The sequence below is a fragment of the Podarcis cretensis genome (assembly GCF_951804945.1).
Source record: "Podarcis cretensis genome assembly, chromosome: 2".
NCBI lineage: Eukaryota > Metazoa > Chordata > Lepidosauria > Squamata > Lacertidae > Podarcis > Podarcis cretensis.
The window spans coordinates 21,659,989-21,684,025 of record NC_137171.1 but is presented as its reverse complement, the minus strand read 5'-3'; the positions used below and the strand labels follow the sequence as shown (position 1 = coordinate 21,684,025).

At 50.3% G+C, this 24,037-nt stretch overlaps 1 protein-coding gene across 13 annotated transcripts in view; it reads right to left on the bottom strand.

The window, feature by feature from the left end:
• The window catches only part of KMT2D (lysine methyltransferase 2D), a 107,152-nt gene that overhangs the window by 35,725 nt on the left and 47,390 nt on the right, over positions 1-24,037 (bottom strand). For 11 of the 13 annotated variants that reach the window (XM_079965296.1, XM_079965291.1, XM_079965295.1 and 8 more), the window contains 16 exons: positions 22,016-22,152; positions 20,689-20,872; positions 19,888-19,968; positions 17,281-17,397; positions 16,769-16,948; positions 14,723-14,813; positions 13,886-14,121; positions 12,108-12,181; positions 11,486-11,536; positions 9,179-10,936; positions 5,553-5,729; positions 5,261-5,409; positions 2,150-4,314; positions 500-623; positions 242-332; positions 24-87 (listed from right to left, as the gene is read on the bottom strand). In XM_079965296.1, coding sequence (XP_079821422.1) covers positions 24-87; positions 242-332; positions 500-623; positions 2,150-4,314; positions 5,261-5,409; positions 5,553-5,729; positions 9,179-10,936; positions 11,486-11,536; positions 12,108-12,181; positions 13,886-14,121; positions 14,723-14,813; positions 16,769-16,948; positions 17,281-17,397; positions 19,888-19,968; positions 20,689-20,872; positions 22,016-22,152 — 5,679 coding nt within the window. The remainder of the gene's footprint in view (positions 1-23; positions 88-241; positions 333-499; positions 624-2,149; positions 4,315-5,260; positions 5,410-5,552; positions 5,730-9,178; positions 10,937-11,485; positions 11,537-12,107; positions 12,182-13,885; positions 14,122-14,722; positions 14,814-16,768; positions 16,949-17,280; positions 17,398-19,887; positions 19,969-20,688; positions 20,873-22,015; positions 22,153-24,037) is intronic. The other 2 variants (XM_079965286.1, XM_079965288.1) reach the window with 2 other exon arrangements.

The window sequence follows — 24,037 nt, the reverse complement described above, 5'->3', positions numbered from 1 at the left end:
ACTGGTTTCTGCCAACTACTCACTGATGACACCTTGTGCAAAAGTGGGTGGGTTTGGTCGAGCTTGTGCTGGGTCATTGCTCCGTTCCTGCAAGGGATTTGAAAGAATCAGAATATCTGCAGTGGTACCTGCCACAGTTCCCCCCCCCCCGATCCCACAACCAAAAGAGCCAGCACTCCCCAAACCCATCCGTTAAAAAAGTGTAGGGAAATTGAAGAGGGCCTGCCAAATCCCTGCTCACCTGTCCTCCAGAGCCAGGCAGGATGTGGTTCTGCATTTCAGATGAAGACGACGCTCCGGACAACCTCTGAGCCAGCAAGGAGACTTGTTGCCTGGGGGAAGAAGGGGAACAGAATGAAGAGAGCCAGTGTTGGTCTGAGAAGCAGACTCCAGAAAACCTTAAATCCAGAGTCCGGAGCAAGGCCCTCTGAGCTAAACGAAAGAAAAAGCGAACTACACATATATCCAGGCTCCTGGGCCTCCTGCCCTGGGTACCTACCGATTCATGCTTGGAGCCACTCCAATGGTGCCCTGCGCCATGACTTTTTTGATACCCTTCAGAGCCACCATCTTGGCCTTGGCGATGGGGTCCATGATGTCCTCGGTAGCAAATTTATCCAGATCTGTGGGAGGGGAGGAGATCAAGAAGTGATCAGGCCAGACATGGCCGCTTCACAACCGAGCCTCATTCGTTTGCTGCGTGAGATCTGCCAGCACACAGCTGGCCCCTTGAAACCATAATCTCCTAGAATGTGGGGCCGAGGCACAACCTGGAGAAAGGCTACCAGCAAGCCAACATGTTCATGGCTGCGCAGTTCCTTTTTAAGTCAGTGTTTCCCAAACTTAGGCCTCCAGATTTTTTTGTTGTTTTGGGGGGGGGGACTACAACTCCCATCATCCCTAGCTAGCAACACCAGTGTTCAGGGATGATGGGAACTGTAGTCCGAATATAGCAGGAGAACCAAGCCTGGGAAACACTGCTTTAAGTCAACAGCTGGTGAATCTGTGGGAGATGCAAACTGCTCAGCCTCCATCTCCCGGAGTCCTCCTTTCCATTTTACATATTTTTATTTTGTACTTTTCAAGTTTATACATTTCACTAATTTTACAATCATTTTGACATTTCAAAACTTGACTTCCTTCTCCCTCTTTCTGCGGTTCCTTAAATTTGTTTTTCATATCTTCTGCATATCCAAATTAACTTAATTTACTCATTTATTCATCTTTTTTAAATATATACACTTATGAAACTGCAGCTTATTACAATAATCCTCCCAATGTTTTTATCTGTTTATAATTTATCTGTAAATATTCAATAAACCATTTCCATTCTTTTATTTTTAAAATACGTTCTCTTGATTTCTTATTCTTCCGGTAAGTTTCACCATTTCTGCATATTCCATAAGTTTTTGTATCCATTCTTCCTTTGCTGGGACTTCTGCTTCTTTCCATTTTGGGGCGGGTAACATTCTTGCCGCTGTAGCAGCATACATGAATAAGTTTCTATAAATTTTAGGTAGTTCTGTCCCTGTAATTCCCAAAAGAAAAGCTTCTGGGTTGTTGTTTTTTGTTGTTTTTTACAAAGGTTATTTTAAACATCCTTTTTATTTCATTATATATCTAGAACAGGCATAGGCAAACTCGACCATCCAGATGTTTTGGGACTACAGTGGGACCTCGGGTTCCAGACGCTTCAGGTTACAGACTCCGCTAACCCAGAAATAGTACCTTGGGTTAAGAACTTTTCCTCAGGATGAGAACAGAAATAGTGCAAAGGCGGTGCTGCGGCAGCAGCGGGAGGCCCCATTAGCTAATGTGGTACCTCAGGTTAAGAACAGTTTCAGGTTAAGAACAGATCTCCAGAACGAATTAAGTTCTTAACCTGAGGTACCACTGTACAACTCCCATCACCCCTGACCACTGGTCCTGTTAGCTAGGGATGACGGGAGTTGTTGTCCCAAAACATCTGGAGGGCCGAGTTTGCCTAGGCCTGATCTAGAGTCCTCCTTTCCAGGCAGACCTGGCCAATGAATGAAGTGCCAGATCCTAAACCTTTGTTTTAAGCTCCACTCAATCCCATCCATAAAAACTCACACCGCCCTGGTAAAAACAAAAGGCTGGTGAACAAAAGCAGTCTCGTAACTCCTACCTGTATCTGGGAAGAAACTGTTAGCCAATTGCTGCTGCTGCTGCTGCTGCTGCTGCTGTTGTTGCATCACAACTTGCTGCGGCTTCAGCCCCATCATCTGTTGCTGTTGCTGCTGGACCCCCGGCATGGGCTTCTGGGCCAAGACCTGCTGCTGTTGGTTCTGCTGGCCATGCGCTGCCTGGATGCTATGTTGGGCGGCAAGCATATGAGCCTGGTTCTGAGCCACCCCCATATGCGGGGCCAGGACTTGACTTTGCTGGGGACCAGCCAGTCGCTGCTGCTGCTGCTGCTGCTGCATCAGCTGCTGGCTGGCCACCATCCCTTGCTGCCTGGCCACCATTCCCAACTGCAGCTGCTGCTGGGAGCTCACCAACTGCCCGTCGTGAGACTGGGGAGGGGGAGCCGAGTGAGCCAACATGGTGTGAGCCTGGAGGTGCTGCTGGGAGCCCCCGGGCATCTGGGCTGACATCTGCTGCTTCTTCTGCAGCTCCTTCTTCTCGTGCTCCAGCAGGTCTTCGATCAACAGAGGCAGCTCGCTGGCCACCAGGGAGCTCTCCATCTTGTCGAGGTCATCAGCAGGAGAGTGCTGCTGAGAGTTGGCCAGGCTCAGGGGCCCTCCGTCCAGCTCAAACTTCTCCAGAATGGAGTTGCCGGCGTTGGCCATCTGCACGGGGACCAGCGGCGGCCGGCCGGGGGCACCGTAGAGGACCTTGTCGGAGATGGAAGCGTGGCTGTTGCCGTGGAACGACGTCATGCCCAGCCGGACTCCGCCGGGGCTCATGAGGCCCTGGCCGGGCTTGATGTTGACCGCCAAGGCGGCTGCCATTTTCTCGGCCCCTTCAGACTTGATAGGAAGCTTCTCCGGGGCACCAGTGTTGAACTGGCAAGGCGACGGCTTCAGGCAGCCTTCCTCTATCTTGGGTTTGATATCGGCCGGCAGGCTGACCAGCTTGCTATCGAGCACGTCGCTGTGGGCCTTGAGTGTTGAAAGGATGGGGGAGGGCGGTGGCACCCCTGAGGCAGAGGATGGGCAGGGAACGTGGAGCAGGCCGAGCCCTTCTTTCGCCTTGGGCACCTCATCTCTGGGCAACGATGGCGTCCTTGGCTCACCCGGCTTCCCGACGCCGGCCGAGGGCGTTTCCTTGAGGTAGGGTCCGGCCGAGGGCTCCTTCTTGAGCAGATCCTCCCGCTCGGCCTTCTCGTTGGCTGATTCCACCAACCGCAGGTGCTCGTTGAAGATGTCCTTCTTGTCCCCGGTGTCCAGTTCCGGGTCGGTGTAGGCCAACAAGTCAAACTCATCTCCATTCAGCAGGTCGTCAAGGTGCGGGTCGTTGGTTTCCAAGTTATCCAGGTTCCCCAGGTCGTCGTCGCCTTTGGCGACGTCCGGGTCCAGGCTCAAGTTGGCCAAGTCGTCGTCGTCCTCCAGGTCTTTGTGGGAATCAAAGTCGTCGTCTAAGTCCGGCTCCACCGGCACCTCACAGGGCAGCTGCCTGCCGGCCAGGCCTAGCTGATTCCTGCCAGCAGCTGGGGCAGCGTCAGTGGCAGCTGAGGTAATGGGCACATCTTTAGGGCCGGATGAGGAGAGTGGTCGGGGCGGGATGTGTTGCATCTCCAAGTTTCCAGGGGGCAGGATCAACTGGGACACAGCCTTGGCATGGGGATGGTGGTTGTTGCTCATCTCTGCCCCCTGCTGAGGAGAGGATGATATAGGGACAGACATCTTCTGGGCTTGCAGGCCTTGGCTTCCCAGGACAGGAGTCTGCATGGGCATAACGGGAGATTTCAAAGCCTGGCTGGCACCGTCATTCCCAGGTATGAAGAATCTGGTTCGAGCCTGTGGGTTCTGCTGGACAAAGGTGGGCCCCGTACCGCTCCCAAGCACTCCCTTCTGGATGTTGTGCCTCAGCTCAATGAACTGGGCTCCCAGAGCGCCGGTCGAGGCTTGAATCTGCTCTCCGGGGCCTGGCAGGCGTGGGGCAAGACCTGCTAGGGCTTGCCGGCTCAAGTCTTGGGTGGGGGGCTGGGGGAAGCGCGAAGGGACAGAGAGTCGCATGGACACAGCTTGCTGCTGCTGCTGTTGCTGCTGCTGCCACATCTGCTGCTGTGGAGACGGGGCTTGGAAGACACCGCGGGGATAAAATGGCTGCGCGGCAGCCACTGAAGACCTGGAAGAGGAAGGAACAAAGAGAGAGAGAGAGAGAGAGAGAGAGAGAGAGAGAGAGAGAAATGTCAGCTACGGGACACAAGTGGGGACTCTCAGGTAGAGGTGCCTCATAATCACTTCTGACAGAAGGCCACTTTCCATGCTGCTTGAAAACCACAATGGGGACACCCTTCCCAAACAAACCACATTTGCCTACTGAAGTAAGGCCACATGGCCTGCAATTGCACCTCCCGCCTCCAAGACAACAGCCTGTCAGGCAAACGGAATCAAATAACTGAAAAGTTGGTCACCCCTTGCGATGAGGAATCTTCTTACCCAATGTGGAACTCGAACCCATAACCCTGAGATTAAGATGCTCTACTGACCGAGCTGTCACTTGTAACCTTTAGTGAAGTTCCCTGAGCTGGCCTACTCTGCTCTGGGGAAGTTCTGATCTTTTAGGGTAGCCCTTTGTCATCTTTCCCTTCTTTCACGGCCAACACTGTAAGCTCTCTGGGGCAGGGGTCTGTCATGTTTTGTTCATCAACGGTCCAGAGGAATTCCTCCTGCAGGCAGCCTTTGTTTCCAAGCAAAGCATAGGAATCTAATCTGCCTCAGGTGAATGCAGTACAGTGGTACCTCGGGTTACATACGCTTCAGGTTACAGACTCCGCTAACCCAGAAATAGTACCTCGGGTTAAGAACTTTGCTTCAGGATGAGAACAGAAATCGTGCTCCGGCGGCACGGCGGCAGCAGGAGGCCCCATTAGCTAAAGTGGTGCTTCAGGTTAAGAACAGTTTCAGCTTAAGAACGGACCTCCGGAACGAATGAAGTACGTAACCAGAGGTACCACTGTAAAACAGGTCAGAGCAAGTTCTCAATGGGAGGATCGCACACCGACAGAGAACCTGCCCTTGGTTATCCAGCCCCTGGAGTCTGGCCTCCTAAATGGCACCACGCGACTCACCTGCCATTGATATCCATGGTAGAAGGGGTCGCTGATGGAGGGGGGCGGGCAAGTCGCTCGTCCTGCACATAGGGCCCTTGCCCCATCACTCCACTGGGAAGTTTGCTCCCCGCTGGGGCGCCCCCCAGGCTGCCAAGCATTCCTTTGTCCTGGATAAAGGGAGAGGGGAAGACAGACCCATGTGGATGTCAGTCGCTTTTTTGACAGCATAGTTTTTTTTTTGGGGGGGGTGAAGGTAGATGGAGGGGGCCTCCCTAAGAAACCCATAATATGCCCCGGCCTCACGCGTTACCTGCACTGTTGGATAAGGAGTCATGCTCCGGTTCATTTGCTCAAAGGCCTGCCCGCCACCCTCCGGGTTCCACGACGCCTGGGCGTTGTTGGCGGCTGCGGCTGCACTTTCCTTCTCTTGCCTCAAGTTGTTCCTCTGGATCTGCTGGCGGATGAGGAACTCGCGGAGTCTCTGCCGCTGATGGGAGGTAACCGGAGAGACAGGGAGCAGGCTGTTAGTCTGAGGGTCTCAAAAGGGGCAGCCGGATTGTACTTCAAGGCAGCCCAAAGTGTGGCGCCACAAAGGAAAAGAAGCACAGGCTAGGCAAGCAAGGATTAATTGGAAGGAGCAGGATCTATAAGCCAAACAGGGTGCAAGTAAATCAAATCGTAATATATAGCCAGTCTGGCCTGCAGTGTGCAGGTGGTTAAAGGGCCAGGGTTCTGTATTCAGTTTTTTGGTTTATGAAAATATTTATGTAAACAATTTAGTCAATCACACAAGTCAGAAAACATCCACTTCTCAGGAATCCAACATATTCCTAAAAACTGATTTTGTATGCAGATCTTTTCTAAAATATGTTCTGCTTTAATATGCAATAGTGCTGCAGGTGTGAGGTATTATTTAAAGGTAAAGGGACCCCTGACAGTTAAGTCCAGTCGCAAATGACTCTGAGGTTGCGGCGCTCATATCACTTTATTGGCCAAGGGAGCTGGTGTACAGCTTCCGGGTCATGTGGCCAGCATGACTAAGCCGCTTCTGGCGAAACCAGAGCACCGCACGGAAATGCTGTTTACCTTCCCGCTGGAGCGGTACCTATTTATCTACTTGCACTGGTGTGCTTTTGAACTGCTAAGTTGGCAGGAGCCGGAACTGAGCAACGGGAGCTCACCCCGCCGCAAGGATTCAAACCACTGACCTTCCGATCGGCAAGTCCTAGGCTCAGTGGTTTACACCACAGCGCTACCCGCATCCCTCTGAGGTATTATTTAGGGACCAGGAATTCAGTTTACTGCGAGCTCAACATTGAGAGAGAATGGTATGAAAATGGCAATGCGATGGCACTTAATACCTCTGAACTTAAGATTTCAAAAGCTGGACGTAATAACTGTTGATACGGTGCCCCAAAAAAAAAAAGCCAAAAAAAAGCAGGCTGCTTCCACATGTGGTTGCCATGTTACCAAACGCTTATCACATGTTTTGCAAAAAATGATTGTGCAACTTCAAGCAATATCACCCCTTACTAATGTTAATGCATTTCTGGGCCTTCTTAAACGTTACTCCAGATTTACTGTGCAATCAGAACCCTGGCTACTCAAGAGTTCATTCCTACTGACTTCAAGGGAGCTTTACTCCCGTGTTAAGTGGGATTAGGTCTGCACCCTTAGCTCTTGGAAAGAAACATTGGGTGGTCATGAATGAGCTAGAATGGTTTTTGCTCATCGCTGGAAATGTAAGGAGAAGCCTTCAAAACCAGAATGGCTGGGGAAAGTGTGGGAGACTCTGATAAAAAGAGTGTCAAATCAATGGCGTTTGACGATCCTACAAATGCACTTGAATGTGTTGATGTAATGTGAAGCTCAGCTGTTTTCACGAAGAACTTTGTGTCACTAGGTCAATCATCATCATCATTTAAGATGCAATGAATGAAATATACTGTATACCATAACCAAATTCAGATCATTGCCGTCATCAGGGTTTAGGGGCAGAACCTGGTGAATTTGTGGCTGACAACCCATTGGAGGATTAGCATGGCATAGCATCCAAACTGGAGCTGGGCACTCCCTGGTTTGAACCTTACCCTTAGCTAAAAACTGAGTAAGCTCACTGTAGTTAAGACTGGCCTCTCTCTCAGCCCTAGTTCCTGTAATCTGCAATGTGAGGGCAACGCTGGCCTGCATTCAAGGGTTGGCTGCTTTATGAAATGATATAAGAAGACATCAAAATGTTCTCAGGATTCAGGCCTTGGCCCAGCTTCTGCTCCAGGATCAGGCCTGCCCCCGTAGAGAAAAGGATGCTACAAGGCATGGGCCTGCCTCTCCCATGACCTCCCCATCTCGCTCCCAAACTTCTACTTATTCTATGGGTTTCACTCAAGCTTAAAGGCCAAGTACCCTATTCCATTACAGGAAATAACCTATTTGGACATTTGAAGGGCTTACGCCAACTTACCTGTTTAATTTAAGATGGATGCATTGGTGGTCATTGTGTTCTTAATGTAAGCTGACTGTGTTTTATGTTCTTTTCTCTCTTTCCCTTTTATTATTACTTTTTTATTTTGATAAAGTAATAATAATAAATAAATAAATAAATAAATAAATTCACCCCGCCCACGAGACACCATTCCATTGTAACTATCCAGCCTCCCAAAATTTCAACACCTCTTGTGATGGTTTGACCCCTTTCCATTTTAACAGTACAGATTCCACAAATACCTTCCACATCTCCTCAAAATAATTTCTCCCGCATATTCCCCATCTTGCCTTAATAGCACGTGTTAAAAGGTAAAGGTACCCCTGCCCTTACGGGCCAGTCTAGCCAGACTCTAGGGTTGTGCGCTCATCTCACTCTATAGGCCGGGAGCCAGCGCTGTCCGCAGACACTTCCGGGTCACATGGCCAGCGTGACAAGCTGCATCTGGCGAGCCAGCACAGCACACGGAACACCGTTTACCTTCCCACTGGTAAGCGGTCCCTATTTATCTACTTGCACCCAGAGGTGCTTTCGAACTGCTAGGTTGGCAGGCGCTGGGACCGAACGACGGGAGCGCACCCCGCCGCGGGGATTCGAACCACCGACCATGCGATCGGCAAGTACGTGTTAATTTACCATTAATAGCTATATCCCGCACCCCTTTATACCATTCTTGCATTTTATATTTCCCTTGCCCCTTCCACTTCCTAGCTATAACTCATGTAGCTGTAGATAAATTTGTGAGCAAGTTCTTCCTGGCCTGTGAACCTTCCACCCCATCATAAATTGACAATAATGCTACCCCTGGACTTTCAGTCAGCTTTTTTTTCTGATTTCTGTTATCTCCTTAAACACCCTTTGCAAAAAAAATTGTGCTTATTTAAATGCCCCCCACCACATGTATAAGTTGGGGGACTCCAAATTCAGAAAATGGGGGGAGATTGCCCAGAGCTGTTGAGATACCAATCACACGTCCCCCCAACGCACTATCCGTGTATAAGACGCCCACCAATTTTAAACGTAAATTTTAAATAAAAAATCCTTGTCCAGTTTCTTGGCATCCCTTCCAACATAACACCAAATATTCCTGGTTTAGTTGATTTAATCTTACCGGTATTAAATACCATCTCCAAATTAACTTAATAGTAACTTTCTTCTAAACTTATCCTTTGTTTGTTTGTTCCTCTTACATTTGCTATTATAATATAATTTAAAAAACAAAACAAAACCCTGTTTTGTCTCCTCTATCATTCTAAGCACCAGATTCTCCCATTTTCAGTTATGGGGTATCAGAGTTTTTAAGGGGCTAACCAGGCTGGGATAGCTAGGATAGCAGGCTTGTTGGTTTTTGAATGTCTGCTGTAGATATTGTTTTCAATTTCGTTGTTCTGTATGGGACAATGACAATAAAGATTATCATATCGTACCTGAAGCCAAGTAGCAGCCCTGCTTACCTGCCGAACTTTCTCCATCTCTGTCTGGGTGGCATTGCTGCCCATCGTCCCCTCCTGGCTGGCTGGCAGTTCCTGCAGCTCCCGGTTGGCAGCTCCGACCGCTCCCTCTTCCCTCTTGTCGCCTGGAGGCACCAGGCCTGTCCGCGGCAGGTAGGCCAAGGAGCCATCTTGTTGAGGCGGCGGCTGCGGCTGGGGCAGAGCTGAGGGCGGGCGCAGCGGAGAGACATTGTAGGAGTCCGCGGTGCCCTTGCCAGGGCCGAGGGGGCTGCCAGCTTGGTGGAACCCCGGTGAGGAGACGTAGCTGGTGCTCTGGGGCTTGCCGGGGGCAAAATGGCTGTTGATGCCGTGGGAAGGGGAGTTCTTGAGCGGTTCGCTGGGCGGGAAGGTGAAGCGCATCTGCTGGGCCTGAGTGCTTGGGAAGACGCTTGCCCCAGGGGAACGAGAAAATTGGGGCTGTGGGCCAGGCTTAGGGGGGGCTTCGGAGGAGGGCGGCCCTGCCGGGAAGCCCCCGGAGGCAAGGGTATTGTGGGAGCCGGGCATGGGCTTGAAGCCGGCCTCCGGCATCTGGGGGCGAGGGGGTTTGTGCAGGGGTGCAAAAGGGTCCCGCGACTGCGGCCGTGAAGGGGGGCGGGAGTAGGGGTCCGGGGACTGGAAGCGGGGGGTCACCGGGGACTGGCAGAAGGCTTCATTGGAGAGCGGCCGGGGCGTGAGGGGAGACTGGGAGCTGGACTGGGACTGGGGGCTAGCGGGGACGCGGGAGAAAGGGTCGGAGGGCAAGGAGCGGGGTGGCAGGGCACAGCAGCTTTCCGGGGGCGGGGGCTGAGGCCTCGGCGTCAGGGGAGGCTGAGCGTAGGGGTCCGGGTACGGCGACTGGCGGTAGAGGTCAGTCTGGCTGGGGGGAGACGCGGCCAGAGGGTGGGCGTCGGGAGGCCGGTGCCCCAAGCCCGGGCTCTGCGGCTCGACCTGAGACTGGCGGGGAGTGAGCGGGGCCTTGAAAACATCCGGAGCCTTCATTTCGGCCAGGTGGTGAGCACCGGATGGCGAGTCGCCGTAGCTGCAGCCATAGCTGGGGGAGCAGATCCCCGGCCCGGCCTCTTCCTTCTTGATGTCCAACCCTTTCTTCAGCTCCCCAAAAGGCGGAGGCGAGAGCAGCAGGGCGGCCCGCTGAGGGCTCCCGGGCACTGATAGGTTCTCCAAGGACCCGGTGGGGCAGCGGGGCTTGAGGAAGTGGTCTGGCGTGGAGGGCTGGTGCCTCGGGGTCCCCGGAGGGGTGGGCTGGAAGTCCCCGGGCTGCGGGGCTGGGCGAGGGTTCGGTAGGAGCGGAGACTGTCCGGAGGAAGAGGAGGAGGACGAGGACGAGGACGAAGCAAAGCCAGCAGGCACTGTCGGGCTCTGGCCCACCGAGGAGGGAGAGGGGAAACCTGAATCCGGCGGGGGGCAGGCCACACCGTAGGGCTCGTGCAAAGGCACTGGAGCGGGGGGCTGGGCACTGGCGGCAGAAGAGGGGAGCTTGAGGAAGAGCTCGCTGGGCGACTCGACACCGCCGGACCCGCTGGGCAGAGCTGTGGCGTTGCTGACGTAGAGCGGCTGCCCTGGCACAGAGGCGGCGGGAGGAGGAGGGGGCAGCGGAGGAGGCGGCTGGGGGGCCGCGGTGGGCAGCGCCCCCTGCTGGGGCGGGATGCGCAAGTGTAGGGCCGGCCGGTCTGGCCTGCGCAGCACCTCGACTTTGGTCTGCTTGTTGATCTGGCTCTCGGCTTGCTGCGAAAGACAGAGGAAGAGGCGGAGCGTCAAAAGGGCGCCGTCAACACCCGAGCACACAAGACACCCATTTGGTGACACCTTCTCACACACACGGTGAAAAGGGAAGAAACGGGGGGGAACCCAGGCCATGGGACATATTCTGCTCTCAGGGACAGGAGGGAAAGCATCTGAGATGCACCCAAAGGAACCTCAGAGAGGACCTAGAGTTTCTGCCCTCTTTACAGGGGTTCCAGAAAAGTACCTGTACTAGTCTGTTGTAGCAATGCAAAGAATCTTGGGGGGGGGGGGCCTTAAAGACAAAAAATCTCACATATGTATTTCTAACTCCTGACTCTCTGCTATCAAGGCTTCTGAACTGATTAACAAGAAAACCTATCACATAAGAATCCTACACACGAAGGCCACACAAATAATTTACATTTTTCTTGGCGCAGGAACTAGTTCCACAGACAATTACACGGTGGTTCTGGCACAGCTTCCCCATTGGGTTTTCCTGCTCAGCCCATGCTACCCTATCTACTGATTACGCCACTGCCCTTGGCTTACCTTCTGCACCTTGTTGATGCGATGGGCTGCCCGGTTATCTTTGGCCTTTTGCTGCAGAGAAAAACCCGAAATGAGAAAGGATAGCAGGAAAAACACCCCCACCCAAGGTTGGATGAATGCTCCTTTCCTAAATCACATAATTGGCCACTTTAAAAAAAAAAGTGTCATCATTTCACTTTGATTTTACTTATTCGAGTGATACCTCGGGTTACGAACTTAATTCGTTCCAGAGGTCCGTTCTTAACCCGAAACCGTTCTTAACCTGAGGCGCGCTTTTGCTAATGAAGCCTCCTGCTGCTGCCATGAGATTTCGGTTCTCATCCTGAGGTAAAGTTCTCAACCCAAGGTACTACTTCTGGGTTAGTGGTGTTTGTAACCTGAAGCGTTTGTAACCCGAGGTACCAATGTATAAGATGAAAATAACTTTTAAAAAGGTAAAGGACCCCTGGACGGTTAAGTCCAGTCAAAGGCAACTATGGGGTTGCGGCGCTCATCTTGCTTTCAGGCCAAGGACTGTGACTTGCAGAGTAATTTGCAGAGTGCGAATTAATTTAATTCTTCTTACAAACAGGAGGCCATCCTCTTGAAATTAAACTGAATCCTGTATTCACGGGCCACTTACCAAGTATGGGGCTTTGTCTGGGGCCGGCACCTTTCTCCAGAGCTTCATGATCTGCTTGCAACGGCTGGACCAATCTGTGGAGGGATGGGGAAAACGGAGGAGAGAGAACAAGGCTTACACGCAGGCCCAAGACCTTCCAAGTCCAGAGATTTTGAATACCGGTTTGATATAAAGCTGAGGGAAAGAAGGCAAAGTGACAGACAGAAGCTTCTAGAAAGGCCAGTGTGGTTTCAAGATCGTTTGAGACCCACCATGCAAATCTGTGCAAATCCATCATCAAGTCCGGACACTGAGGTCCAGCTCCGATGGCCTTCTGGCGGTTCCCTCACTGCGAGACATGAAGCTACAGGGAACCGAGAGGGCCTTCTCAGCAGTGGCGCCCTCCCTGCAGAACGCCCTCCCTTCACATGTCAAGGAAATAAACAACTATCTGACTTTTAGAAGACATCTGAAGGCAGCCCTGTTTAGGGAAGTTTATCGGGAAGTTTTGTTACGTTTTTGTATGTGCTGGAAGCTGCCCACAGTGACTGGGGAAACCCAGTCAGATGGGCAGCATATTAAATAATAGCATCATAATCATTATTATGCAGAGCCGCAGAACATACCACTGCTCTCGCTGGCTAAGCGTCTTCCTTAGAGCATCACAGACTTCTACTGAGGGAGAGGCAGGAAGACAGGCCACTAGGCAGCTAGGCTGGTGACTGGGAGTGGCCGCCAAGATGCTGACCTTTAAAGCCCTGAACGGCCCTATCATTCAAGCCTGGACACTGAAGTCCAGCTCCGAGGGCCTTCTGGTGGTTCCCTCACTGCGAGAAGCGAAGTTACAGTGGTACCTCGGGTTAAGTACTTAATTCGTTCCGGAGATCCGTACTTAACCTGAAACTGTTCTTAACCTGAAGCACCACTTTAGCTAATGGGAGCCTCCTCCTGCTGCCGCGCCGCCGGAGCACAATTTCTGTTCTCATCCTGAACCAAAGTTCTTAACCTGAAGCAATATTTCTGGGTTAGCGGAGTCTGTAACCTGAAGTGTATGTAACCTGAAGCGTATGTAACCCGAGGTACCACTGTACAAGGAACCAGGCAGTGGGCCTTCTCAGGAGTGGTACCCACCCTGTGGAATGCCCTCCCATCAGATGTCAATGAAATAAACAACTATTTGACTTTTAGCAGACATCTGAAGGCAGCCCTGTTTAGGGAAGTTTTTAATATTTGATATTTTAGCGCTTTATATTATTAATAATAATAATAATAATAATAATAATAATAATAATAATGTTCTGTTGGGAGCCACCTACAGTGGCTGGGAAAACCAAGTCAGATGGGTGGGGTATAAATACAGTGGTACCTCAGGTTAAGAACTTAATTCCTTCCGGAGGTCCGTTCTTAACCTGAAACTGTTCTTAACCTGAAGCACCACTTTAGCTAATGGGGCCTCCTGCTGCCGCGCCGCCGGAGCACAATTTCTGTTCTCATCCTGAAGTTCTTAACCCAAGGTAATATTTCTGAGTTAGTGGAGTCTGTAACCTGAAGCGTGTGTAACCTGAAGCGTATGTAACCCAAGGTACCACTGTAATAAGTTGTTGTTGTTATGCCACAGGAGAGAAAGTGGGCAGGATAATAATAATATAATAATTTATTATTTATACTCTGCCCATCTGGTCGGCTTCCAACAAAAGATTGAAAATACATTATAACATCAGTCATTAAAAACTTCTCTAAACAGGGAGGAGAGAGAGAGAGAGAGAGAGAGAGAGAGAGGAAAAGAAAGAGCCACCCACCTGGGTAGTCTTGCTTGAGGTTGGGGAAGTTCATGTTGGCATAGAGGACGGGCGAGATGGTGGAGAGCTCTCCCAGCTCTTCATCTTTCTCCCAGCGCTGCAAGCTCCGCTGGTTGTACGACAGCCCGTCGCTCTCCCCCTCCGTGGTGGGCGTGGTGGGGGTGGACGCCGCAGAGCTGCTGGCCCAAGGGCTCTCTGGCTCACACTGCTCTGGGCTAAAGAAGCCACTCCTCTCCCTACATGGGGAGGAAGGAGAGAAACACAAGGCATGTTGGATAAAAGATTTAGGGATACCGGAATAGGTAAAGGTAAAGGACCATTGGGTCCAGTCATGAACGACTCTGGGGTTGCGGCGCTCATCTTGCTTTATTGGCCGAAGGAGCCGGCGTACAGCTTCCGGGTCATGTGGCCAGCATGACTAAGCTGCTTCTGGCGAACCAGAGCAGCACACGGAAACGCCGTTTACCTTCCCGCCAGAGCGGTACCTATTTATCTACTTGCACTTTGACGTGCTTTCGAACTGCTAGGTTGGCAGGAGCAGGGACCGAGCAACGGGAACTCACCCGGTCGCAGGGATTCGAACCGGCAACCTTCTGATTGGCAAACCCTAGGCTCTGTGGCTTAACCCACAACGCCACCCGCGTCCCTTTGAATGGAATAGGAGCAGTGCCTAAACCCAAGGGGTGGGGGGAATCCTTCCAGGTGCGGTTGGAGCCCAACTTCCACCACCACCCCAGCCATCACAAACAAGATCAAGAATGAGTTGGAGCCCAGCAACATCCAGAGGGCTCCACCGCTGGTGGTCTAAGAGAGAAGACGCCAGTGCGGGTGACCTACCTGCTATCAAGAAATGGGGACTGGCAAACCCCTGAGTAGGTCTCCATCGGCACAGCGGGTTGAAGGGGCCCAAGGGAGACCCCGGCGCCACCTAGAAACAAGAAGAGATGGATCACAGAGCTGCTTCTCCTCCCCACTGTTAGGGTGCGAGCTGCAAACTCTCGACGGGTTCCTTTCTTCGTCTCAGCAGAAGCGACTCAGAAAGTCTCCCTGCACCTTCGCAGCAGCAGAGTCCGGTAAATTCCCAAGACAGGAATAACACCCTCACCTTCCCAATTCTCCTCTAAAGTCTTTTATTATTTACAAGTTGCATATAGAGCAATGGGTCTACGTATAAAATAAGAAGCAGAGCGATATACAGATCTCTGCTCCCTTCAGGCATCCGACCAGAGAGACAGGCTCACGGACCATCACTGACTGCCTCTCACACTACTGCACCTCTCCTCCTCCAGAGTAGCCCTGATAAGGACACCTGTGGCCGGCCAGAATTCTGGTTGCTAAGCAGATGTTGCCAAGTGTGCCTCAAGGATGCGTTTCAAGGCCGTGCTTCAAGGCTTATTTCAAGCTTATTTTGGCAGCACACCAAAACACCCACAACCCCAGAGACACACTGCTTTCTGTCCAGCAGCAGTTTCACGCAGGGGGTGTTGCCAGTCCCGCCAGGGATCAAACCTGGAACTGTCGGTACAAAAGGCACACAATCTACCACCAAGCCGCAGCCCTTTCACAAAAAACGAAGGCGTCCAAACACACAAAGTGAAGGTGCTTTGGCTTGAAGCGGCTAGAGCTGAAGTCACTTGCTAAAAAGACCTCAAAAAACCAACAACCCATTTGAACACTTACGATGTAGCAACAAAACCATCACCACTCAAACCACCCAAAAACTTGCCTTGCCTGGTTAACTTGAATAAAATCCTTATATACCACATGCAAATACCCACTTCCTATTTACTAGCCAAGTTGAAATAACTTCCTTCCATCTACCAGCCCTAGCGATGTACTATAGCTACGGCTGGCTGATATTATTGAAAAGGTCTGAGTATAACGGCTGCCTAAGTCCAAAAGTGAAACTAAAACACCAATAGTTTTGGACATCACAATGTAAGGTAAACAGGTAAAGGACCCCTGGACAGTTAAGTCCAGTCAAATGTGACTATGGGGTTACGGCGCTCATCTTGCTTTTTAGGCTGAGAGAGCCAGCGTTTGTCCGCAGACAGCTTTCCGGGTCATGTGGCCAGCATGACTAAACCGCTTCTGGTGCAACGGAACACCGTGACGGAAACCAGAGAGCACAGAAACGCCGTTTACCTTCCCGCCACAGGGGTACCTATTTATCTCCTTGCACTGGCGTGCTTTTGAACTGCTAGGTTGGCAGGAGCTGGGACAGAGCAATGGGAGCTCACTCCATCGCGGGGATTCGAACTGCTAACTTTCTGATTGGCAAGCCCCAAAGGCTCAGTGGTTTAGACCACAGCGCCACCCATCACAATATACAGAGCAGATAGAAAGAAAGCTGAGCTGGTTTTTATGTTGCATCGCCACTTCTGTGATATTTCTTTTATATTTGTATGCTGCTTGGATATTTTTCAATACTAAGCAACATAAAAGTAAAGGTAAAGGTAAAGGGCCCCCTGACCATTAGGTCCAGTCATGACCGACTCTGGGGTTGCAGCACTCATCTTGCTTTATTGGCCGAGGAAGCCAGCGTACAGCATGACTAAGCTGCTTCTGGCGAACCAGAGCAGCACACGGAAACGCCGTTTACCTTCCTGCCGGAGTGATACCTATTTATCTACTTGCAGTTTGACGTGCTTTTGAACTGCTAGGTTGACAGGAGCAGGGACCGAGCAACGGGAGCTCACCCCGTTGCGGGGATTCGAACCGCCGACCTTCTGATCGGCAAGTCCTCGGCTCTGTGGTTTAACCCACAACGCCACCCGCGTCCCGGAACATAAAAGTAACATTAAGCAAAACATCTGAAGGGGGCGGGAGAGACAGAGAGGAAAATGTGACTCGTGGCCCACCAACCTGGGCGTGGAAGCTCACCTTGCAGGAAAGGCCTCTGGCCCAGCTGCGAGCGGCTCGGGTCCCGAAGGCCTCCAGCCTCAGCTTCCGCCCCAATGCAGTTGAGCTGCTGCTGCTGTTGCTGTTGCTGCTCTCGCTCTGCGGACCCCAGGACGTCTTTGAAGAGCTGCTGGACGTCCTTGCTCTCCATTTTGGGCAGCTCTGTTGGGAAAAGGGGGCGGGAAAGCCACAGTGGAACGACAGGCGGCAAAAGCCCGTCCAAGAGAGCAACCACCTCAGCTGGGTGGCAAAACCCGTCGGTCTCCAGTAAGGGCAGGCTGAATTGCAAGCAGGGGTGGTTAAAATAGAGAGAGAGGTGCGCCGGTTATAGAGCAGCGACGGCGCTTCCTTTTCGTAGCCGCTAGCATCTACCCCCCATTCTAGAGCGGAGAGGAAGCTGGGGCTTCCCGGCCTCTCCCTTGCTCTCCACGGAGGGGTAGATCCTTGGCAGGGAGATGGGGGGCAGAAGGGTCTATTCAAAGGGCCCGCCTGACCTTCAGTGGGGATTTTGTCAAGGTCGGAGCTGAGCACCCCCTCCCCCGGGGGTGTGGCTGGGTTCTCGGCACCTGTAGGGTCTGGAGAGGTCTTGGGCACCATCTGCTCTTCTGTGCCTGCAGGAGCAAAAACAAGAAGACCGCCGCCAAGCCCATCAGCGCAGGGACAGGGAAGGTGACTGCGCTCCCAAAAACGCGTCGGGAAGGATCATCTCCTCCGCTGGAAGCAGGGAGATAAACCCGCCTCGCTACACTTGCAGCAATATGGGAAGAAACCCAGGTAACTTTGTTCCCACCTCGCTTGCAGCTTGGCATCATTACCGTGGCAGCTGACATAGGCCAAGGAAACAAGGCACTCCCTTCTGACATTGCAAGTAAAAAAACCAGAAGCCTTTCTATTAGGAATCATAGGTACCGACATTCCAAAGGAACAGAAAAGGCTATGTACAGTGGTGCCCCGCAAGACGAATGCCTCGCAAGACGAAAAACCCGCTAGACGTAAGGGTTTTCCGTTTTTCAAGGCGCTTCGCAAGACGAATTTCCCTATGGGCTTGCTTCGCAAGACGAAAACATCTTGCGAGTCTTGCGAGTTTTTTCCCTTTCTCCCCCCTTTTTCTAAGCCGCTAAGCCACTAATAGCCGCTTAGCCGCTAATAGCGCTAATCCGCTAATAGGGATGCTTCGCAAGACGAAAAAACCGCTAGACGAAGAGACTCGCGGAACAGATTATTTTCGTCTTGCGAGGCACCACTGTATGCGACAACAGCAGCACGGATGCTACTAGCCCAGAGATGGAAAGAAGTTAAAGTCCCTACCAGATAGGAAAGGCAAACTAAGCTGTTAGACTATGGTGAAATGGCAAAACTGACCGGGAAACTCAGAGACCAAGAAGGCAAGAAATTCAAAAAAGAATGGGAAAAGTTTATAATTTATTTAGGAGATCACTGTGAGCAGTTGAAAACGTTAGCAGGGTTTTAATCTCACTTGTAACAAACACTATGGGCAATATGGATAGGTACAAAACATAGACAATGAAATAATATGCAGTTGGGAATGTTAACAATAGAACCCACGGGGTGGGGAGTCTCGAGATTCAGAGAAATCTCATTTTATGGATGTGTATTTGGTATTGTAATTAATTTGTATTGATAGAATCAAATAAAAATTATTTCAAAAAGGGAGGGACCATTAGCAATGGCAAGAATCAGGTGCTCTGATACAGGGCTCTCTCGACTGATCTCTGCTCCTTTTTGCATCAGCGGAAAATTCCTCCCAATGAGGTTGGGCTGCTGGCAACATGATATGGCCGGTGCTTCCCTAAGTGACTCCTTTTGCTGTGTGTTGCCTTCCCGACGGAATCAAAAGAAGAAGGGAGGAGAACACCAGAGCACACTACATAATTCCAATTATTATAAAATTACGTCAACATTGGAAATACGTGCAAATTTATTTTACTGGATATTGTGGATTTGGGGATGCAGTTCATTGGTATGTTTTAAAACTTGCATCACATTTCCGGTTTTCATTTTAAGGCTTATTTTAGCAGCATTTTAAAGCAGTACTTACTTCCCAGGGCATTAACAGCAATTCCCCAACCCGGTTTTGGACAAGGCAAATGGCTTTGGTGGGGGAGACCTTGAGTGTGCCGTTAGGAGTAAGAGGTCCAATAGAATCTGGGGTACACCATACTGAGACAGGTGGACCAACATGTTTGACCCAACACAGGGCAACTCGAGATTCTCAAAAGTGCAAGGAAGTTGTCACTTCAGAACAAGGACAAGTCCCTCCCTGGCACCTTCTACGGTCAGTTTGCCACTATGGCAATCATAGGGTTTTGAACATGCCAATTAAAATATGAGCTCGTTTACACACAGCCACAAAATTTATTCACCTCATATACACAAGACCTAAAAACCCAGAGCATTATCAGGGTTTGGGGAGACAAGACTTAACCCCGCTCTGGTTGACTTTTGAGATTTTAGCAAAGCAAATTACAACTAAAGGTAAAAAAGGTAAAGGACCCCTGGATGGTTAAGTCCAGTCAAAGTCAACTATGGGGTTGCGGCGCTCATCTTGCTTTCAGGCCAAGGGAGCCGGCGTTTGTCCACAGACAGCTTTCCGGGTCATGTGGCCAGCATGACTAAACCGCTTCTGGTGCAACGAGACACCGTGACGGAAGGCAGAACACATGGAAATGCCATTTACCTTCCCGTCGCAGTGGTACCTATTTATCTACTTGCACTGGCCTGCTTTCGAACTGCTAGGTTGGCAGGAGCTAAGGCAGAGCAACAGGAGATCACTCCGCCATGGGGATTAGATCCGCCAACCTTCTGACTGGCAAGTCCAAGAGGCTCAGTGGTTTAGATCACAGCGCCACCCACATCCCCACCTTTGATGTAGTCACCTTTGACTGGACTTAACCGTCCAGGGGTCCTTTACTGTTAGCTAAACCACAATTGCATTACACTGTGCAGATTAACATAGGACTAAATGTGCTAAAAGGAGCTGCTTCGTGTTCTTCCTAGCAACCTAGCACTGCCCCCTCATAAGGCAGAAGCATAACCCCCCCCCCCCAGCTTTTACGCTCTTCTGAAGAACTCGTACTCACCGGTATTTTCAGTCTTGGCATCAGCAGTTTTCAAGTTGTTTTCTGGGGCTACTGCCTCCCTGCCGTCAACACATTCATCCCCTGGAAGAAGAGGGTTTTTTGTCGAACCAAGGTCTAGGACTCACGGCCAAGCTGACCCCAAAGATGTGGTGGGCAGCTGGAAGCAAGCATCTTCTGCTTACTGCCAGCAGGCCAATGGATTCGCTGAACGCTTTAATCTGATGCCGGGGCAAACGATTGAGGCGTATGTGGCTAGACACCCATCAGTCTGGGATCAAGCCTTGTCTGTTGTTTGGTTATCGTGAAGTGGCCCAGGAAAGTTTTGGCTGCTCTCCAACTGGTGAGAGGCAAAGGTAAGGTCCTGCACTTAGGCAGGAAGAACAAGATGCACAAATATAGGATGGAGGATACCTGGTTTACTAGCAGTACCTGTGAAAAGGATCTAGGGGTCCTGGTGGACCTCAAGCTTTCTATAGTCAACAGTGTGATACAGCAAAAATTAAAAAAAGCTAACTCTATTCTAAGAAATCTACTGCAATCAACTAGAGATCTGCTTTTTGAGGGTAAAGCCTGGGTACTGAATCCAGTTCCTCACCTCTTAGGTTACACAAAGCTGTGTAACTTGGCTGAGCTGAAGCTCAGGTAGCAGAATGTTGGCTTTTTTTTAATTGCTCCTGCTTCTTTTGAATCTCAGGAGTGTCTGGTAAGTTATTTCAGCTTATGTCTCTAAATGTTCTGTCCTTGCACTTGGAGACCATTACGTTTCAAGTCACTGGCAAGTCAAATAAGCACAGCTCATACCTTTGGGCTGAACCGAAGGGTCTTTCCCGTCCACCGGCCCTTTCTGAAGCATGCTGCAATCCACCTTGGGCCTGGGAGCCCCCTGGCCAACGGGAGGGTGGGCAGTTCCATCCCCACCCACCCCGCCAGCTGCCAGGAGTGCCTTTCTGCTCAAGTCTAGGAGGGCCTTTCCAAAAAAGGCTTCCTGTCAAAAGAGGTGGGAGAAGGAACAGAAAGAACAGAATGAGATGGGATTTTCTGAGTAAAAAAAACCGGGTCTCCCTGGAAAGCTAACCTCCAACCCGTCTGGCCCAAAATGAACAAAAGCACACACCCAAACGCTATTTGCTCATACAGTGGTACCCATTCCGGTACTTCCGGGTTCGGCGTGGTACGCAACCCGAAATCGCACAACCCAAAGCGTCTGTAACCCGAGGTATGACTGTATTGTGGTTGCATATTTTATTTTTGTTCTGTGAACCACCCTGAGGCCTCCTGGTATAGGGCGGTACGGACCTCCAGAAGGAATTAAGTTCGTAACTAGAGGTACCACTGTATATGAATTCAATCAATCAATATTATACATTTTGGGTTAGGGATCTGTACCTCACTGCAGCCTGTATCTCACTTATATAATTATTATTCAGCAACTCTAATAAAGAGTAAGAGCTGTCTGACGGTGGAACGGTCTACCTTGGGAGGCTGCAGACTCTCCTTGGAAGTTTTTAAGCAGAGGTTGGACGGCCATCTGTCCTGGATGATTTAGCCGAGATTCCTGCATTGCAGGGGCTGGACTAGATGACCCGGGAGGTCCCATCCAACTCTGAAGATTCTATTACAGTGGTGCCCCGCAAGACGAATGCCTCGCAAGACGGAAAACCTGCTAGACGAAAGGGTTTTCCGTTTTGGAGGTGCTTCGCAAAATGAATTTCCTATGGGCTTGCTTCGCAAGACGAAAATGTCTTGCGAGTTCCTGCGGGTTTTTTCCCCTTTCCCCCCCCTTTTTCTAATCCGCTAAGCCGCTAAAAGCCGCTAATAGCGCTAATCCGCTAAGCCGTCAATGGGCTTGCTTCACAAGACGTAAAAACCGCTAGACGAAGAGACTTGCGGGACGGATTCTTTTCGTCTTGCGAGGCACCACTGTATTCTACTCTGCTCTTGCGAACCTTCAGTCTGCAGCCAAACATCTCACCGCACAACTGTCCAGAACTTCCTCCCCTTCCCAGTTTGGACAGCTGAGCTTCCGAATGAAACCGAGAAGCAAAACAGCACCCGGTCGCACTTAAGAGAGAAGCGTTTTCTCCTCCAGTCCACGAAGGTAACCAATCAACCTGCATGTCCCCCTTACCTGAAGGTAGGCAGGGAACATGTCCTCCAGCTTGCTCTTCTTCCTGCCTCGCCGTTTCTTCTTCTCGTCACCCTCAACCACCCCCTGCTCAGCGATGCCCTCCGCGGGGACTTCAGCAGGCGGGTTGGGTTGAGCCCCTGGCGTGGAGGCAAGTTTGAGCAGATATGAGCGTCTTTTTAATTTCAGATAAGCAAGGGCGGGAGCAGGGAGCGAACCAGCGGGATCTCAGGCTACTTTTACGGCTGCGGTGGGGAACCTGCAGCCCCCTCCAGACTGGGCTAGACCACCACCCCCATCGGATTTGAAACTGACAGCCTGCTGCCCGTTGAAAGAAAATTCTATGAAAATGATGTGCTGTTGGTATTTGACACCTAGTAAAGCAGCAAAAATGTGCAGAACCAGTTCAAATGTGTGTTGGAAATGTAAAAAGAAAGAAGGTCCTTTCTATCGTATGTGGTGGTCATGTAGGGTGGTAAAAGCATTCTGGGAAATAATATACAATTGAAAAAAAAAGGCTTAAGATAACTTTTGTCAAAAAACCAGAGGCTTTTTTGTTAGGAAGTATAGGTGTGGAACTACCATAAGAAAAGAAAAGACTGTCAAATAAAAATGAATTTAAAAATGTATTTAAAAAAATCTTTGTTTCTCTTTTCTTTTTCAAATTTTTTCTTGTTTTTACATCGTGATGGGGTTTTTTGTACTTAACTTTGTTATACCTACCTTCATTGTATGTTTTTATTTTAATAAAGATTTATTTAAAAAAGGAAATGAAAAGACTGTTTATGTATGCAATGACAACAGCAAGGATGCTTTTAGCCCAGAGATGGAAAGAAGAAAAAGTACCGACCACAGAAGAATGGCAGACCAAACTGATGGAATATGCTGAAATGGCAAGTCTGACAGGAAAGATCAGAAACCAGGAAAACCAAGTATTTGTCAAAGACTGGAATAACTTTTTAACATATCCGAGAGGCCACTGTAAGCAGTTGAAATCATTGGCAGGAATATGACTGCACTTGTAAAGAAACATGAACTCTGGATATGATGGATATTCAATAGACAGACTACAGTAAAAGATGTGGGAATAAAATTTAGAAACAGAACCCATGGAGGGAGGGAGGTCTGAAGGTTCAAGAAAACCTTTTCCTGGTTTTTGTTGTTGTTTTGTTTTGTATGTACAATCTTTATGTAAAACTAGTAAAAACATGATTTTTTTAAAAAAATAGACCACAACCCCCATCATCCCTGACCGCTGCTGGATGGGGCGCATCAGACATGGAATCCAGCAACATCTAGAAGGCACCAGAATCCCCATCCCTTTTTTAGGTTCAGAACATAGAAGAGGAGGAGAAGAAGAAGGACGCAGAACTTGGTTAGAGAATGCGGCTTTAGAGAAGGACAATGAGCTGCATGGGGCTTCGGGGGCTAATGTTCCCCTTGCACCCAAGGCTGCCAAAACGCTGTCTTCCCAAGCATTTTATGTTTGTCCTAGCCTCTTGCTAAAAAACTGCGTGTTTGAAAACTTGATGCAGCTAATTAAATAGATGCAAAAAGCACGGCATTTCAAAAGCAAAATTTTGGATGTGGGATTCTCAGCCTGTGGACTGAGAAATACATGGAAATGCAAGAGCTTTGTTTTCAAAGACATATCCCACTGTTAAGATACTAAGGATACTAAGGAAACAACATCCCGTACCAACCCAAGCAACGAATAAAGGTAAAGGTAAAGAGACCCCTAAACATTAGGTCCAGTCATGACCGACTCTGGGGTTGCAGTGCTCATCTCGCTTTATTGGCCGAGGGAGCCGGCGTACAGCTTCCGGGTCATGTGGCCAGCATGACTAAGCTGCTTCTGGCAAACCAGAGCAGCGCACGGAAACGTCGTTTACCTTTCCGCCAGAGCGGTACCTATTGATCTACTTGCACTTTGATGTGCTTTCGAACTGCTAGGTTGGCAGGAGCAGGGACCGAGTGACCAGAGCTCACCCAATCGCGGGGATTCGAACCGCCGATCTTCTGATC